At 35.8% G+C, this 17,242-nt stretch overlaps 1 protein-coding gene across 1 annotated transcript; it reads right to left on the reverse strand.

The window, feature by feature from the left end:
- Positions 1–169: 169 nt before the first annotated feature.
- On the reverse strand, positions 170–16,567 carry LOC113227324 (juvenile hormone epoxide hydrolase-like). Its single transcript, XM_026460215.1, has 10 exons — positions 16,461–16,567; positions 14,032–14,208; positions 12,996–13,241; positions 10,401–10,547; positions 8,641–8,860; positions 6,489–6,620; positions 5,562–5,796; positions 4,080–4,185; positions 2,910–3,016; positions 170–1,075 (listed from the first exon to the last, which is right to left on the reverse strand). The coding sequence occupies exons 1-10, from the start codon at positions 16,524–16,526 to the stop codon at positions 508–510; spliced, it is 2,004 nt and encodes a 667-aa protein (XP_026316000.1). The 5' UTR covers positions 16,527–16,567; the 3' UTR covers positions 170–507.
- Positions 16,568–17,242: the final 675 nt, after the last annotated feature.

Here is a 17,242-nt window from a genome sequence, read left to right on the forward strand (position 1 = left end):
ATATATATATATATATATATATATATATATATATATATATATATATAATAAATAAATGTGGGAGCCTACATGATAAGTGTTTATATTTTTACAATTTCGTCGTATAAAGTGCCTTGTTAGTACCTACATTGTGTAACGTATTATTTGTAAATAATTAGAAAAATAATCATACATATATTATTGCAAAAAAATAAAAATAATTAAAACAAAAAGAAAACTTAAGAATTATTTTTATAAGATAAAATTAATAAAAACAACAAAATGTACAGGGTTCGGTACAAACGGGTCAAACGACTCCTATAAAACCAACTAATTGAAATATACGGTAAACCACCACTTTCATGCACTGTTTCATGTTTAAATGCAATATTTTTGGTCAAAAATGACTCTTTAAAATATATTGGCGTAACACGCCCAAGTTATAAATATAAAAAGTATTATAATACCAATAATGCACATAGCCAGTCCTGCGAAACTCAATAAAATAAGCGATTCATCAAGTTGATGTCACCAATACTTAGCCAAATAAGGCTCTATATCCTTAGGCTCGACTGTAGGCCCGAATCTCTCTACTGGGACCCCGTTTCTGTCCACAATGAATTTAGAGAAATTCCATTTAATGAAATCTCCCATAGTTCCTTTTACTGACGTCTTCAAAAATTGCCATAACGGATGTGCATTGTCTCCATTCACTTCGATTTTCTCAAACAAATCGAATTGCACACTTCTCGATCTAGTAAACTCTAAAATTTCTTCTTCGGTCCCAGGTTCTTGGCCGCCGAATTGGTTGCATGGGAAAGCCAGTATACGCAGACCTCTTGAATAGGCGTATTTTTCGTATAAGTCATTCAATTGTTTGTAGTTACTGTCTGTGAGACCGCAGTAAGTAGCTACGTTGACAATTATTAAAACAAAGCCTTTGTATTTGTCTAGTTTTACTTCTCTGCCCTGTAAATCTTTGACTGTAAAGTCGTAAATAGTTTTTGGTGCCTCTTGTTTTGGTATTTCTGTTTCTTTTTGGACGTCAGAATTTGATTCTTCGGTGTCAGTTCGTTGTGCGATTCCTTTCTCTTTCCTGTAAGACAAAAAATGATATTCAATTCCTTTACTGCTGCTGAAACACAATGTAGTTTTGTAAAACGTACGTAAACAGGGAATCAAAGTAATTTAAAATTAACTAGAATGGAAATATACAGCCTTGAAAATATGTTATTTTGTCGAATAAAACTTTTTGTAATTTTTTTAATGCAGTTTAAACGGCACTGTATGTCATTTCAGAACGCGTGACGTCATTGGTAGGTACCGTATTAATTGATTACTGTCTTTAATCTAAAATTTTTACAGTTTTGAGTTCAAATTCAAATTCAAAATAATCTTTATTTCATAGGTAAGCATTATTACACTTGAAATCGTCACAATATTAAACTCTACCGCTCATTCGTAAGGCAGATTCCCCTGAGAAGAATGAGCAAGAAACTCTAGGGGTTGCTCTTTGTAAATAACATTTACAATATTTATTTTTTTTATTTGAAACATCAGAGATCGAGACTACCTCCATGAGCTAAACGGGTTACTACCACGGATTTTTGTCATCCAAGTACGCAGAAGTTGTATAATAACCTTTAGTATGAAGTTTTTGTTTCACTATAGTTTTAAACCTCGTGAAAGGCAAATTTTGTATATCAACCGGAATCTTGTTATAGAAGCGTATGTATACATTGCCCCTTAAATGATTTTTTGACTTTGTGAAGACGACTATCAAGAAAAGCTAGTTTATTTCTATTCCTCGTATTAATGTTATGTCTGTCACTATTTTTCATAAATAAATTACTATTCCTTTTAACATAAATTACATTCTCATAAATGTACTGTGAGGCTAGTGTAAGAATGTTAATTTCCTTAAACTTATCTCTCAAAGATACTTTGGGGCCCAGATTGTAAATTGCCCTAATTGCACGTTTCTGCAGGACAAAGATTCTGTTGATATCGGCGGCATTACCCCAAAGCAAAATGCCGTATGTCATTAGAGAATGTCGATAATGTCAAAAGAGAATTGATTATACGCAGAAAAAACACAAGAAAATATGCGAATGGTGAATACGGTGACGTTTCTTTGCTTACCTTTCGTATGACATCGTGATTGCTATGATATTTTAAGTAGTTTACATACGTATGTGTAGTTACGTTTTTAGCAGTAGAGCTTCTTGTGAAAGAATTCATTAAGGCAAGTACTGCCGCCAAGCAGTAATGCGTTCCGGTTTTCAAGGGTAAGGGTGCTGGTAAAATTATAGGCACATGGGACTTGTCAACTTGTCTCAGGGTGACGGGCACATTGCCAGTGCCCCTCGGGTCTTTACGATTTAAAGTACTGAGTGGCGCGTTATGGACATACGTGTTGCTTACGAATTTAGTAGCAGTAGAGCTTTGTAGAGTTCGTCCAGGGAAGTACTGCCACCTTACCTGTTTCAGCCGCCAAGCAGTAATGTGAGCATTACTACATTCCGGTTTTCAAGGGTAAAGGTGCTGGTAAAATTACAGGCACAAGGGCTAGTCAACTTATTTCTCAGGCTGACGGGTGCAGTGGCAGTGCCCCTCAGATCTTTGTGAGGTAAAGCTCTGAGTGTGTCAACTGTTATGGACAGGCGTGTTGCTTACCACTAGGCGCAAGTCTTCTTCGTCCAGTCACTTAGTATAATAAAAAAAGCCTAAAAATTTTCATTAGTCAATTGAATGATTTGTATAATAAACCAAACGTTCTTCTTATCTTTCTTCTTTCTTATTATCTTATATCTATGTTTCAGATTTTTATTATTGTAAAGTGGCCACAAGAAATCTTAAGATTTGCCACACAAATGAGATCTCTACCTCTCCAGAGCTGTAAATGAATGGCAGAGGTTTAATATACTTACATTCTACTTAGTTGGAATTGTTGGAAGGTATACACAGCTGCAAACACGTCATCGGCCAGGATGCCAGGATTCTCGAAGGCCGCGAAATGTCCACCATCCTCCACCACCTGCAAAATTTGCATGTCGGTAATAGAACTACTAGGGTACATAACGATTTAACATAGTGGCAGTTTAACAGAGCTCCTTGTAAAAGAGTTAGTCCAGAGAAGTACTGCCACCTCATCTATTTCATTGCTCATATTACTGCGTTCTGGTGAAGGGTGCTGGTGAAATTACAGGCACATGCGACTCGTCAACTTTGTCTCAGGGTGACGGGCGCAATGGAAATGCACCCCGAATCTTGGCGATTTAAAGCTCTGAGCGGCACTGCAACTGCTATGTACTGGCACGTTGCTTACCACCAGGCGCACGAGTCGTTTTTCCCGTCACTTGGTATTATAAAAAAAAAGATTTAACTGTAAGGCTCAATTATATTGCGGCGGAACGGAATGGAAGCGAATTTTTGTAACGATATTGTGCATAGCGTAATGACCTTTGTGGTCAATTCCAGCCTCAAGGCGAGTCTGGAATGTCCGAGCAGCGGCTCGCACCCACTCGCGCAGCGAGGCGAAATTGTCGCGTCTATTCCATTCCGCGCGGTTACACACGGCGACTCTTAGCAGCGATGCAAACACGATGCAAACGCGATGAAGTCGCTAATCGTCTACCTTTACATACGCGCGCGATTTTAAGCAGCGATGCAAACGCGCGACTGCATCGATACAAACCCGCGATTGCATCGCTACACTTGGGATATAAAGGTGATTGCACCGATGCAATCGCGTTTTTGCATCGCGATCGCGCGCATCACTGGAATATAAAAACTGTGGTAGGTTTTTGCTTATTACATGAACATACATTACCTAACTCTATTGCGCCTGAGCAAAAACAATTGACATGTTAGCCACTGATATCGAAAACAAAAACTATACAGAATTTTCTTACCTCACATAACCAAATGAGATAAGTTTAATTTGTGCCAGGACTGGGTTAATTTTCTATGGGTTGTGACCATGCTGTGACCTTTCTCCTTTAGTTTAATTTTTTGCTTAAACTTGCTAAGCTCGCCATCTTTGCTTATACGAAGTCAAACCGTTTATAAATGTGAGCGTAAATGTAAAGTTTACTTACAGTGCTATGCAAATAGTTCTTGTATTTGGATTTCAGTACACCATCCGGTTGGTACATGATCTCGTGTTTGAACTTTATGCCCCACGTTGGTACTTCCGTTGGAATTCTGCAATACAAGAAAATAGATAAATTTTGTTGTTATTAGGGACAATCGTCGTCAATTAAATATGCGTACCACTGGCACAGGTCTCCTCTCCTCTGAGTACAGGATTTAGGCCATAGTCTGCCACTCGATGCAGCTTGGAGACTTTCCAAGCATTGTGCACCCTCTTCGACTTGCATGTCGAGGTTATCTTTCACATTTAGTGTGAGGTTTTGTTACCAAACATTCAATAGTTAGTTATCTATGGAACCATAGACCATACATATTTCTAGTACATTTGCCGAATCACCTCAGTTATAGAGTAACATATTTCAAACACTATTTTAGGACGTTATTTCAATGAATGTTGTAAAAAGTTTTCCTTTTGGAAGAGTTCGTCCAGGGAAGTACTGCCACCTTACCTATTTCTGCTGCTAAGCAGTCATGTGAGCGTTACTGTATTCTGGTTCTGAAAGGTGATGGTGAAATTATAGGCTTGTGTGTGTTGTTATATACATGGGACTTGTCAACTTGTGTATCAGGGTGACGGGCGCAGTGGCAATGCCCATCAGATCTTTATGATTAAAGATTACTTAGATGGTGAGATATCAAGTTGAAAACTTCAAACTTCACATGACAGTGTTACTTATTCCGTTTATTGAGTGACTTGTCTCCGTGGCCGAACGGTTACCATGCTGCACTGCTACGCAGAGGTCCCGGGTTCCCGAAATATTTAAATGGCCAACATTTATTTCTCTCGTGAGTTTGGGCGTAATTTATGGTTGTCAATGTGTGTCCATGGCACCCGCGACACAAGGTTCCCTTAGTGAGGGGATATGATAATTATTATTTCTTAGGAATTTTAACCAAACAGGTTTGTTTACCTTTTTTTTGAATTCGAATAGATTCGAATTGTCAACGTCTCGATTGAGAGGCAATCGTTAGAATACTCGGCAACCACCGATCTTATCTCAGTCTAAAACGACGGATCGCGAAGACTTCGCGCCATCACTGAGTGTGCGACACACCGTCGCGTCATTGTGTTATGTCGTATTATACATATAAATACGTTCTATCATCATCAACCCATTTAGATGTCCCAGTATTGGGCACGGGTTGACTCTCAGGCGAGGGTTTAGGCCATAGACCGCCACGCTGGCCCAATGGGGGTCCGGGACTTCACACGTTTTCAGAGGGTTGTCACCTTCTTCGACGTGCAGGTTTGTTTTCCTTCACCGAAAAGCTCAACTTTTAAATTAAATTTCGCACAAAAATTCCGAGAAACTCGGAGGCGCGAGTCCGGATGCGAACTATGGCCTTTGCTTGCGAGGCAGAAGGTCGAACCATTAGGCTACCACGGCTTTTGTAGTTAGGTTATATAGCGTAGGAGTATTACTTACTCGTCCATCTTCAAACTAAAAGCTCTTTTACTCATGCTCTCAGCATACATTCTCATTGATGTAGTTATGCTATTCGTGCTCCAATATATCATTATGTTATCCATCAGATTTGAGAGTGCATATTTATCCAGCAGATTGCCGTCGCCAGCTTTGCGGTTTTCTTTATTTGTCCAAGTTGAGAATTTCTCTAGGATGTATGCAGCCAAACCCGCGGGGGAATCTGTTAGGGCTATGCCTAGAAGGAAAAGTGGAGCTATAAAAGCTATTCAAATTTTTTAATATATTACACCATGTAACACGATTTTTGTTTCTATCAAAATTATTTTCTAGACGACGAAAATTTGAAATTTGCGTACCATACAGAAAATTTAGAAATTTTCGGCTTTCTCTATATTTAAAAACAATAAGTGATCAGTAGTGAATACTAAAATACCGACCTCAAAAGTCATTAATACCTTAGTTTGTGAAAAAAATATTACACCTCTAAGCGTGTTAGAGGTGTAATAATATTTTTCACAAATGCCGTAGTAATAAATTTTCCCCATTACTGAGGTTTCCCTTTTCCCAACAAAAAAAGAATCATCAAAATCGGTTCACAAATGCCGTAGTTATCACGTAACATACATAGATAAAAAACATACAGTGAATAGAGAACCTCCTCCTTATTTTGAAGTCGGTTAAAAAGGAAACAATATATATCGATGCTGGAAAGACAAAACGTCTAACGTGCATTTGGAAAATGTTACAGGAGAGCGATTTGTTTACGAAAAAAAATCATCAAAAAGTTGAAACTTTCTTGTTTTAATCGCTCTCCTGTAATATTCTTTCTGTTCGCATCTATTAATATATGAGCTAGCATAGATAATGACTGGTGACATGAATTGGTGAATTTTTTTGAGATTATTTCTAATAACAAAATGTATTCACCAATAGTGTCAGGTTTCGTGGCCTGCAAATGCATATAACCGAATTCCTCCAGCCAAAATGATACGTGGTCAAAGAATGGGAACATGCGGCTCTTCTCAATAGGGGAGACCACGGCACTCGGCCAAATGTAGCCTGTAAAATAAATTTAACATTAATGACATATTGGAGCAATAGTGTTAGATTGCTCTAAGTAATGGTCTATAGTGTGAGGACACAAAGTGGATCACAGTGATTCAAAATCTATTCTTGTAACGCATTCCCTAGTGCGGGGCTATGTTGAGTGTGTGCGTTATTATTATTATTATTATTATTTATATCCTGAGTACCAAAAAGAAACAAATTATTTTTAAATGTTTGGTAATTTTGTATGGTAAAATATTTCAGCGCCTCTAGTGGTCAGAGCAAGAACTAAATTTTCTATAAGTGGCCTCGGAAGCAATTGGGGGGCGCGCGCCGATGCCGTCCAAGTGGTGCTACCGCATTTGCAAAAGAAACCTGAGTTATCTATAACACTATAAATACAATCGTTGAAAAACCAAATACAAAGATACGACACAAGCACTCCGCTGGTTGTCAGCTGGTTCATTCCGTGACTTAGTTGGTATAGCGCCTGGCACGGTATGCTAGAAGACGTCGGTTCCAATCCGGCCGGATCGAAGGCATTTTTTCTGAGTGTTCGATCTATGATTAATAATTATAACAAACTAGTGGAGTAATTTCACTTAAAAATAATTGAATATCAATTCAATAACAATTTAACTACAAATTATTTTTTTTGTATTTTTTTTGTTTTTTTTCTGTTTTCTCTGTTCAGTTATACGGGTTTTCAATTATTTTTTGTGGTGGTGAGCGTTGAAATTTTTTTAGTTTGCCTAAGCAGTTGGGCAGTGAGTCAAGAAGTCTGGGAACCTATGATCTACATTGATACACTTGATGGTTTATAATTGAGCGTAATGTTTATTGTGACGTTTTTGGTGGACCACCATGCAGCCAGCCAGATCAGGTCTCTCCGCCAGAGGGCTCTGCGCGGTGCGAGCAATTGAGGTAACAACGGTTTTGGGTATTAATTATTAGTGTTTTGAAAGTAGCATGAGTCCAAATTTCACTGGTGTTATTGTTGTAGTGAGGGATGATCTGTCTTTGGTATTTTTTTTTTATTACTTAGCTATATTGATGAACATCTCGATACCTCCAATGAACACCATGCCAACTTAATTTTTGGTCATCTCTGGTTTTTATTTTTTTTTTGGTTTATTTAGTTTTTTTTTCACAAAATTTTGGGAGCATAATGCTAGTAAATAAAATAAAGCTATTTACTTTAAAAACAGAAAATTACCAAAAAGTCTACTAGGCGTAGTATTCATTGGAGGTATCAATATGTTCAGCTGTTTAACTAGTTAGTGCAATGATCTCACTTAGAATGAATATTTAATTTACTTGTCCGATCGACTTGAAATTTCATATACTATAGAATCCGATGATGTTACAATAATGTGACAGCTTTGATCTGATGTTGCGACTATGAGAGTCTGCAGCTACCCACCTTCTCAACGTCTGTTTGAGCTCCATCAATTTAGTCTCCATGAGTTATTTATTAGACAGATGGCGATTTAATTGACTTTTTGGAGTACGCTGTATTGTACACGGTTTATTTTAATTTAATTTTCTGCTTTGGATGTAATTTGTAAGGTCTCATTATCAGTGATAGGAATTGAGAGAGTTAATTTAGCTAAACCAAAGAATAATATGGACATTCCCTTCTAGAAATCCCGATATTTCTCGGAACGGATTATATTTGAATATGCATATTTATTGAAATTTGAGTACATTGGCGACAAATTATTATTTCCTATTAAATATTTGCTACAAATTATTGTCTCAAAAAAATTACATTGTTATAGTTGTGTTTCTATAGGTACCTACGTATTTAAATACTTAAGCCATTTAAAAAATAAACATGAGACAAGCTATATCTTGAAAAGTTTAGAAATTAAACAGTAAAAATAAAGAATGTTTATACGCTTTGATGACGAAATGGGCATGTCCATACTATGAAAACGTTCATACTTTAGGTAAATTAACACCCTCAATTCTGATCACTGCTCATTATGAACTAGAGGATATTTGTATTGGATTGTATATATATACTTACCTAGTATGTAGTGCATAATAGAATGCGGCGGGTTGAGAATAATAGGGCAGTTAGTATGAAATCCTAATACGGAAATAGGAAATAGTGTAGCCATATTGGATCCCACGCTATGCCCCCAGTCGCCACCCTGTATATAATACTGGGGGTGACCAATTCGTTCCATTAGATTTCGCATTATTACCGCCATCTCTACTGAGCCTAGGCCAGGACGCGCTGCTGCCTGGAATTAAAGAATAGGTATAATTAAAACAGTGATATTCTAATTCGGTGATTTTTTTATTGTAATGTAACATATTATTATTATTCATATGTAACATATTACAGAAAACAGATGAAAACACTATTTTAAAGCAATACGTAGGACATCACACAAAGTATACAATAATATTTGTCTTTTATGCAGGAAGTTCTGATCTCGTGTTCCTACACAAGTAATAAATAGGCGAGCTCGCAATTTTGCTATCAAGATAATTTGTAGTGATGATAGTGTTAGTTAATACTAGCAATTCTCTAGTTATTTTACCACCACTCTGGGATTATTAACTTTTAAATATATGAAGTGGGATTTGTTTAATAAAACCGGGGACTTAAAACACAAAATAAATGTAAGTCCGGACTAAGGACTAGCGCTGCTGCATTTTTTAATTTTATTAAATCATTTATTGCACAGGAAAACACAAAAACACATTTAGTAACAGGGAAAACAAACAAAAGGTACGCTTATTTGTAATAGAAATTTCTCCCTGCAGACCTAAATACAGAAGACAATAATTAGAATAACGGGTGTGCACACAACAAAAAAAAATTATGTAATAAAAAAAATATCAAAAACATTAAATTATTAAAACTAAATTATTATATTGATATTATTGCTTTGTTCAAATAAAAAATTATCTACCTATTTATTTTTATTTTTTCAGGATTTTATTATTATATTGTATCATATTTCTGAAACTTAATAAAAAATAACCTTTTAAGGTCTCGTGTACATCAAAATGTACATAATATGTGAGTGATTCCGACCCAGACAAAGTACATTGACAGATACATACAGTACACAGATAGTACATTGTAATGAAAATATCGTATTCAAATTTAACAACATAATATACTATATTGTACATATCGCTCCCCTCAGAGAAGAATGGCATAAGTGGAGTTACGTCAAAAACGTTTATTGCTCAATTGATGTTGACTAATATTGTAGATAAGAGTTACAAGAATTGGAGGGCATGAGGGTTATATTTATCTGTATCTAATGGAGCAATAAACATTTTTGACTTAACTCCACTTATGCCATTCTTCCATGAGGGGTGCGATATATGACTATTGGGTATCTAGACGACAGAAATAGCTTATTTTGCTGAGTATAATGTAATGGCTGGATATAATTCTATATTATCTAATTACGAAGTAAGCAAAATGTATCATTTTATATCATTAACATTAAAAATTTACAATAAACCGAAAAATCCTTTTTCTCAAAATACTGTTATTGACTAACAGTGTATTGATTTGACAGGGTAGAGTCCACTGTTTCTACTAATTCAAGTTAGTTTAGTTATGTAACTAGACTAACAGCAACAATACGTATGGCCTGGAATACCGCACCGTTCATAATCATGTAATTTATAAATAGAGAAATATATTAGTGCCGCGTCAAATACCCTTTAAATCTGGAAATAAAGTTTCTAAAATATCTTTTGGGCTCCATCGTTGTTAGTCAATTTTATTAAAATCAAGCATAGTATTAGTTTTACCTGTGAAAATCCGAACCCTGGTAAGCTAGGCGCTATGACTTCGAAGACAAAATTGTATTCCGGCCTAGGGGTGGTTAGCTTTGGAATGATCTCGTAGAATTCCCGTATGGAGCCTGGCCAACCATGCAGCATTAGTAATGGCAGCACCTAGAAATAATCAGCAAGCAATGAACGTACTCAATGCAGTTTGATTCACAAACTCTTAGAGCGATGCCGCACGGGCGTTGTGTCGTCGTCGCAATCAATGCTATGATTTCAACGTACTGAGGCCCCTAATAGTGTGGCGCGGATTACGGACTACCGTGATCAACGGTAAAATGTATTATGCCTATAGAGAATATTCGGTGCGATGCGGGTGCGGAGAGACATCCATCATTCCGTCCGCTTGTGGACACTCCGCGTTACACTATTAAGGGCCTTAGTTGCTTACGGTGGCGTGCTGTTTTGACACACCACCGTGTGGAATGTCACATGTCGTTCTGATTATATATACAGCGCAACGTCACAGCGGAATGTTGCTTGGCATAACACCGATGCGACGCATTGTGTGGCATCGCTCTTGTAGAATTTAAATTTATTTTTTTACGACAGAAATAGAAGACGTTTAAACCCAATACAAAAATCCGCAGTCGCTGGTTCAAGTATAGTCAGGTTGAAGGAATTTTTTATTGTTTTTGTTGAATCTTTGTATCAATAACAAAAACATTTAGTTGTTTAAAAAAATCTACAGTATTGCAGAGCACCTTGTATTTTTTTATATGAACTCGACTACAATGATAAATTAATTATCTTTTATTTTTGGATAGAACTTTTCGGAACCACTTTGAGTAAATAATTTTTGTTGTATTAAATATTGGTGCGTAGTCAAAAGCACGCTTTATACTTTCAAGAATACGAGACATTTATTGCTAACAGGTGTAGTTAATAATGAAGATTATATGTTAGATCGTACATTATAATGTTTCATACATTTCTTGTTTTACTTTATTTCCATATTGCACAGGTATCTACATTAAAAAGTTCTTACAATAAAATTTAGTTTGCTACATGACACAATCAGGGTGTACCAAAGAGGCTTAAAAAACTAAAAGATATATATTTATTATACTTAATTAACAAATGAGATCGATGAGAGCTTTCAGACTTTATTTTCAGAGTAGTATCATTTTTGGATGAGATATTGTCTTAATTTATTTTGAAATGTGTTAATGATATTTTCTTTTTAATTAATATTGGAATTTTATCATAGAATAAAATAGACTTGCGTAAAGAACTGTTTCTGTATATTTCTAATTTAGGTTCAAGGAGGATCAAGTTATATTGGCGACGGGGATTTTTTTATTCAATTCAAAATAGTTGGTTGCTTACGGACAAATAATGCAAATAAAACTTCCATGACATAAAGGGATGGGAGGTTAGCATGGTCTCTCTCTTAAATGGTAGTATATAACTTTCCCTTTGATGGATATTTACAGTAATACGTACGTTAAATTAATACAATTGCATAACGAAAGAAACAATAACAATTTTATTAAAAAACTTGATAATAAAAAAAAGGAAAAGATGTGAAACAATAATACCTAATAACGCACACATTCAAACCATCGCTCTAGGGGAACCCTGTATAGCGGGTGCCATGGACACACACATAGATATTTCTCCCGGCCCGGGTATCGAACATGAGACCTCTGCGTGGCAGTCCAACGTGGTTACCGTTCGGCCATGGAGCCAGGGGCCTTACCATGAACTCTAATTACAGTTCAATATAGGTTCTTAACGACAAAAAAGGGGGATGATGATACACACTTCATGTAGCGCTGTCTCACAAAGATTTATTTTAGGTCTTAAACTGAATCGTAATAAGAGTTCATAGTAAGGCCCCAGTTCAATTCAACTGACGTAAGATTTTCTGTCATTTGTACATAGTAGTATGTTTTGTATCTAGTTTAATTGAAATTGTTGTACATTTAGGTGTTTCATACTAGTCAAGACAAATTTTCGCCACACGCTTCCTAAAGCGCCCCGTAAACGATCAAATAATGTGTCATATTTCTTTGAATAAATTTTTATGGGTATCATATCATAATTTTTCTCTAGTGCTAGAGTTAGCCAGAAACGCTTTGTCTGTATTCTTACGCTTTGCTCAAATTACAAAGAGATACGAGTAATTTGATAGTAATAAGTATAATACGGTATGAACGACTGTACGAGAAGATAACCGAGTTTGAACTACATGCAAGTTCGTCTAACTTGTTTGATGGTTTATTTGATTGTTTGCGACATTGAGGGGCGGCAAAGTCGAGGCAAATCTACGCAAGCCTAACGCCTAACCTAACGCCTGATCCTTGCATTTATGAAAAGCTGGTCGAGCGTCCCACAAGAGAAAACCTTACGTGATGTCGACTGTTGAGCGGATACGAGAGCGGAAAAACATTGGACAGCAAAAAAAAACCCAAAATATGGTTAAACATCCCCTAACGCTGAAAAATAACCCAACGACTTGAGGTTCTTTCCTTGGAAATAGACGCCAAAGCAGTATTAAATGTTACCAGAAACAATGCATGCATGAACATGAAATTAAAAAAAAGGACTTACCTTAATATTTGGATCCACTTTTGGCTTAACATGCATATAATGAATGTCTAGTCCTTGTATTGAAGTTTTGTAATGATTATATCTGTTGAGAAAGTTTTCTCTTTCTTTGAAATTGTATTTATTCTGCCAGAAATCTAGTATACGAGTTAGGAAGTTTGTATTAAAGCCATAGGTAAAACCAGCATCCTCAAGGGGAGGTGAAAACGGTCTGCGGTGTAGGAGACGCTCTTTTAGGTCATTTACCATCTAGAATGAGAAAAATCTTCTGTTTGTCGGTTTTTTCATCACATAGTGTGGCTCCTTAAAATTATTCTAACATATTAGACTGACCTTAGATAGCGGGAATTATTTTCCCAATTTATAATCCGGACATAAATTTTTCAAATCCAAAATTGATTTTGGTTCTCAAAACATAATATCGCCGTCGAGATCTTAAAACTACAAAGGAAAGTTTTGATACGGGAATGCGTGATTAATAATGATAACGCACACACTCAACCTAGCCCCGAAATAGGGAAACCCTGTGTTGCGGGTGCCATGGACATACACATAAACAACCACAAATTACACCCAAACTCACGAGAGAAATAAATATAGGCCATACAAGTATTTCTCCCGGCCCGGAATCAAACCTGAGACCTCTGCGTGGCAGTCCAGCATGGTAACCGTTCGGCCACGGAGGTAGTTTATTACCCAGTACATTCTAAATATTACTGCGTAACATTAAATTGTGTTTAATTTTAGCGAGAGCGACATAAGTATGTCGCGCGAGATCTCTATGCGAGAATAGCAGTATCTTGCGATTTATGTCGCTCTCGTGTTAGTCGCGCCCAATCGTGCTAGCCCTACTGGATCTAGAAAGGTATTCCCTCTATTTGAGGCCATTATTAAAGCGGACCCGCAACACATCACTTGTGCTTTAAAGATATGTAATATTACCAATTCAAAAAGGACATTTTTGAAGGTTTAGTGCACTCTACCTTCAATGCCTTTCATCGCTTAATTAATTGCACAGAAATATAACGAATTTGCTTACCACATTTGAAAATTGAATCTTGAATGGTCTTATAGATACATCTGCATAATTATCTATAGGATACGGCCCCCACCATTGGTTCAGATTCATTTTGGGTAGTGAGGGGTGCACACATAATTGTTGGTATACCATGTAAGATATAATACCAATTATGCTTGAGAATAGGATCTTACCCCACTAAAAATAGAAATATGTCTGGTTAGAAACATCTTAATAGTAAATATTGTTACAGAAAATGTTTGTAGGGTGTGCAAATCCAGTACTTCAGGGCAGTTCCAGTTTTGCACAGACTCTGAGCAAAGTTTCGCAACAATGAATTGTCATCCATATTTGCTTGGTTTATAAAGGATGCTATTAATATACTACTGTAAAATCCCTGTAGAATTTACCAGTCATGAATAAATATGGATTGCTGGGCTATGATGCCGCGAATATTCGGCTGCTATCGATATTCGGCCACTTTTTTAAATATTCGGTATTCTGCCGTACACTGCGACTATTCGGCCGAATACTGAATTTCAAATAATGAAAAAAAGCACATATTATTCAAAATATATCACGTATTAATTACATTTTTATTGAATTGGTATTCAATTACTTTTTGTGAAATTACTCCACTAGTTTGTTATAATTATTAATACAAAGATCGAACACTCAGAAAAAACACTCAGAAAAAATTCCTTCGATCCGGTCGGATTCGAACCGACGTCTTCTTGCATACCGTGCCAGACGCTATACCAACTAAGCCACGGAACGAACCAACGGACCTCACGAATTTTTCTATGTGCTTGCGTCGTGTCTTTGTACTTGGTCTTTCAACGACTTTTTTAGTCGTAGCGCCATCTATGAGAAATCTATTGCAGATTTATCACCCAGTTAGTACCTTTACAGCTACCAGTTCTGGCGAGAGATGTCGCTATTCATTGTATTAATTACATTTTTATTGAATTGATATTCAATTACTTTTTGTGAAATTACTCCACTAGTTTCTTTCTTCTTTTTAGTTGTTTCGATCTTTGTATTAATAATTATAACATGTATTTTAATAAAAAATTATAAACAATTGCGCTTTTCCTCATAAACAATTCCGGTTTGTGAAAATAGCTCTCACTATAAACAGCCAGAAGACGATGGATAAATCTCAGCAAATTTTGACAGGCTTGGATACTGCTTTGCGTTTGCTGATCACCACTTGTAAGGATCTGCCGTCTGATCTAGGCAAACAGTTTTCAAATAAAAATCAACTGTAGTTTCTTCTTCAAAACAGGCCAAGAAACTGTCATGTATTGATTACATTGTATGTGTATAAATGATCACCAAGTATATAACAAGAAATAGAGACAAAATAAGGGCCATACATTCCTGGTAACTCATCAGTGATACATCACTTATAAATATTGACTCTCATTTGCACTGAAATATAGACAACACCACGAACTGACCTGTGTGTACGTCTCCGTATATTCCAAAAATATTTTGTATTTATTTTAAAGATAATATCTCTAACAATGGCGTGATGTTCCATTCAGTGGTGTAGGGAAAAACAGCAAAACATCTAATCACAAAACAAACAGAATCAAATTTCATCAGTAATCAAATATTAAATATGTAATTTTACAATTTCTGTCCATTATAGCAAAGCTCAAGTTAAACTTGTTGATTTTTTCTTCAGGCTGTCCAATCGGAGTGCAGTTGTCACAGTAATTATATGGCAGAATAGTTTTCAAACAAATTAAATGACATTTTGTCTCTATTTCTGGCTATATACTCGATGTAAATGTTGTTTAATATTTCAAGATAATGAGCAACATTCAATTACATAGTCGTGCCAACTCATCCGAAGAGCAGAGTCTGATGTGATTATACAGCGAAAAAGATAAATATAGAATGTCGTTATTCAAAATAAGCCCCATCTATAGATATTTTCAGAATAGTTGTATCTTGTTTCATTTCGGAAATATAAAATCAAACAACAGTCGATCTGATATCCACAGCTAAGAGCTGCGAACGAAATGTACAATGTCCTGAGAATAAGCTGTCTGGCACATAGGTCTTTGTTCTACGGATGAGTTAAATTGTAATATTACTCGCATTACCTACACATTTTTAGAGTTAACTATCAATCAAGTCAAGAGGGACAGTAACGAAAGTATGACATGGGTACATGGCCTATTCAGTACCAAGAGTGCAGATATTCCCAGATATCACGGCGTACCATTTAAACATTCAGTCTACCGTGATGGCTTCGCTCTTCAACAATTATATTGTTAATAAATTAAAAAATTGTCACTTAAAATATATTAAACTAGTCTAAACAAATTCGCGAGGCTCAGATAGCATTTCACTTGCAGATGGTAATCTTTAAAGTAATTGCAAATACTTCTACGTTTAAAAAATAAAGAAATAACGTATTGATTGACCATACTTACTGGAAAGAATATACTCGTCTGCTTTGTTCTTTCATTATGTTCTCTCTTGTTCGGTTTCTTCGCCATGATGATAAACGTTTAGTTAATATCTACAATTATATTCACTTTTATTGTATGTACCATAATACAGTAATTTAGGCAAAAAATATTTGTAAAACCAATCACCAAAAAATTACAATATACAGTTGTAGTGTTGGGTGTAAGACAGTCGAGATTCTGTCGATTGTCGGACATCACTCCGATAACGTTATATGTTACTATTACGTTGGTTGTTACTGCCGGGAAAAAATGGCGGACTTTTGAAGTTATAAGTACAGCTTTTACAAAGATTATTTTTATTTTAAGTATATTGTGAAGAAAAAACGAAGAAAGAAATAGTGATGAAGAAAGTTAGAACTATATTTCTTATTTTAAATCAAATTACAAAAGACTATCCTAAAAATTCCAATAATTACGAATTCAAACTTTTTGTTCAAAGTAATAGAAGATAATGTGATTTAAGTGAAAATGAAAACATAATGAACCACCATGAAAAATATTACTGAGGGTCCCTATAATTAAACGAAGACATGGCTCAAAGGACTTGTATCCAAATCAAAACTATTAATAAAAAAAAATGTTACTGCTGGTAAACCTTATCAGTTTACAAATTATGGCCATTTATCTATCAAACATACTAGTTAATATTTCACTATGGCTTACCTAAACTATCTCTAATGTTCTCTCCTAAAAGGGAGATAAATCTCTTCTTTAAAACTGTTGGCGCATCTCATTCTTAAGCC

The sequence above is a fragment of the Hyposmocoma kahamanoa genome, unplaced genomic scaffold (assembly GCF_003589595.1).
Source record: "Hyposmocoma kahamanoa isolate Upper Pololo Valley unplaced genomic scaffold, ASM358959v1 210, whole genome shotgun sequence".
Lineage (NCBI taxonomy): Eukaryota > Metazoa > Arthropoda > Insecta > Lepidoptera > Cosmopterigidae > Hyposmocoma > Hyposmocoma kahamanoa.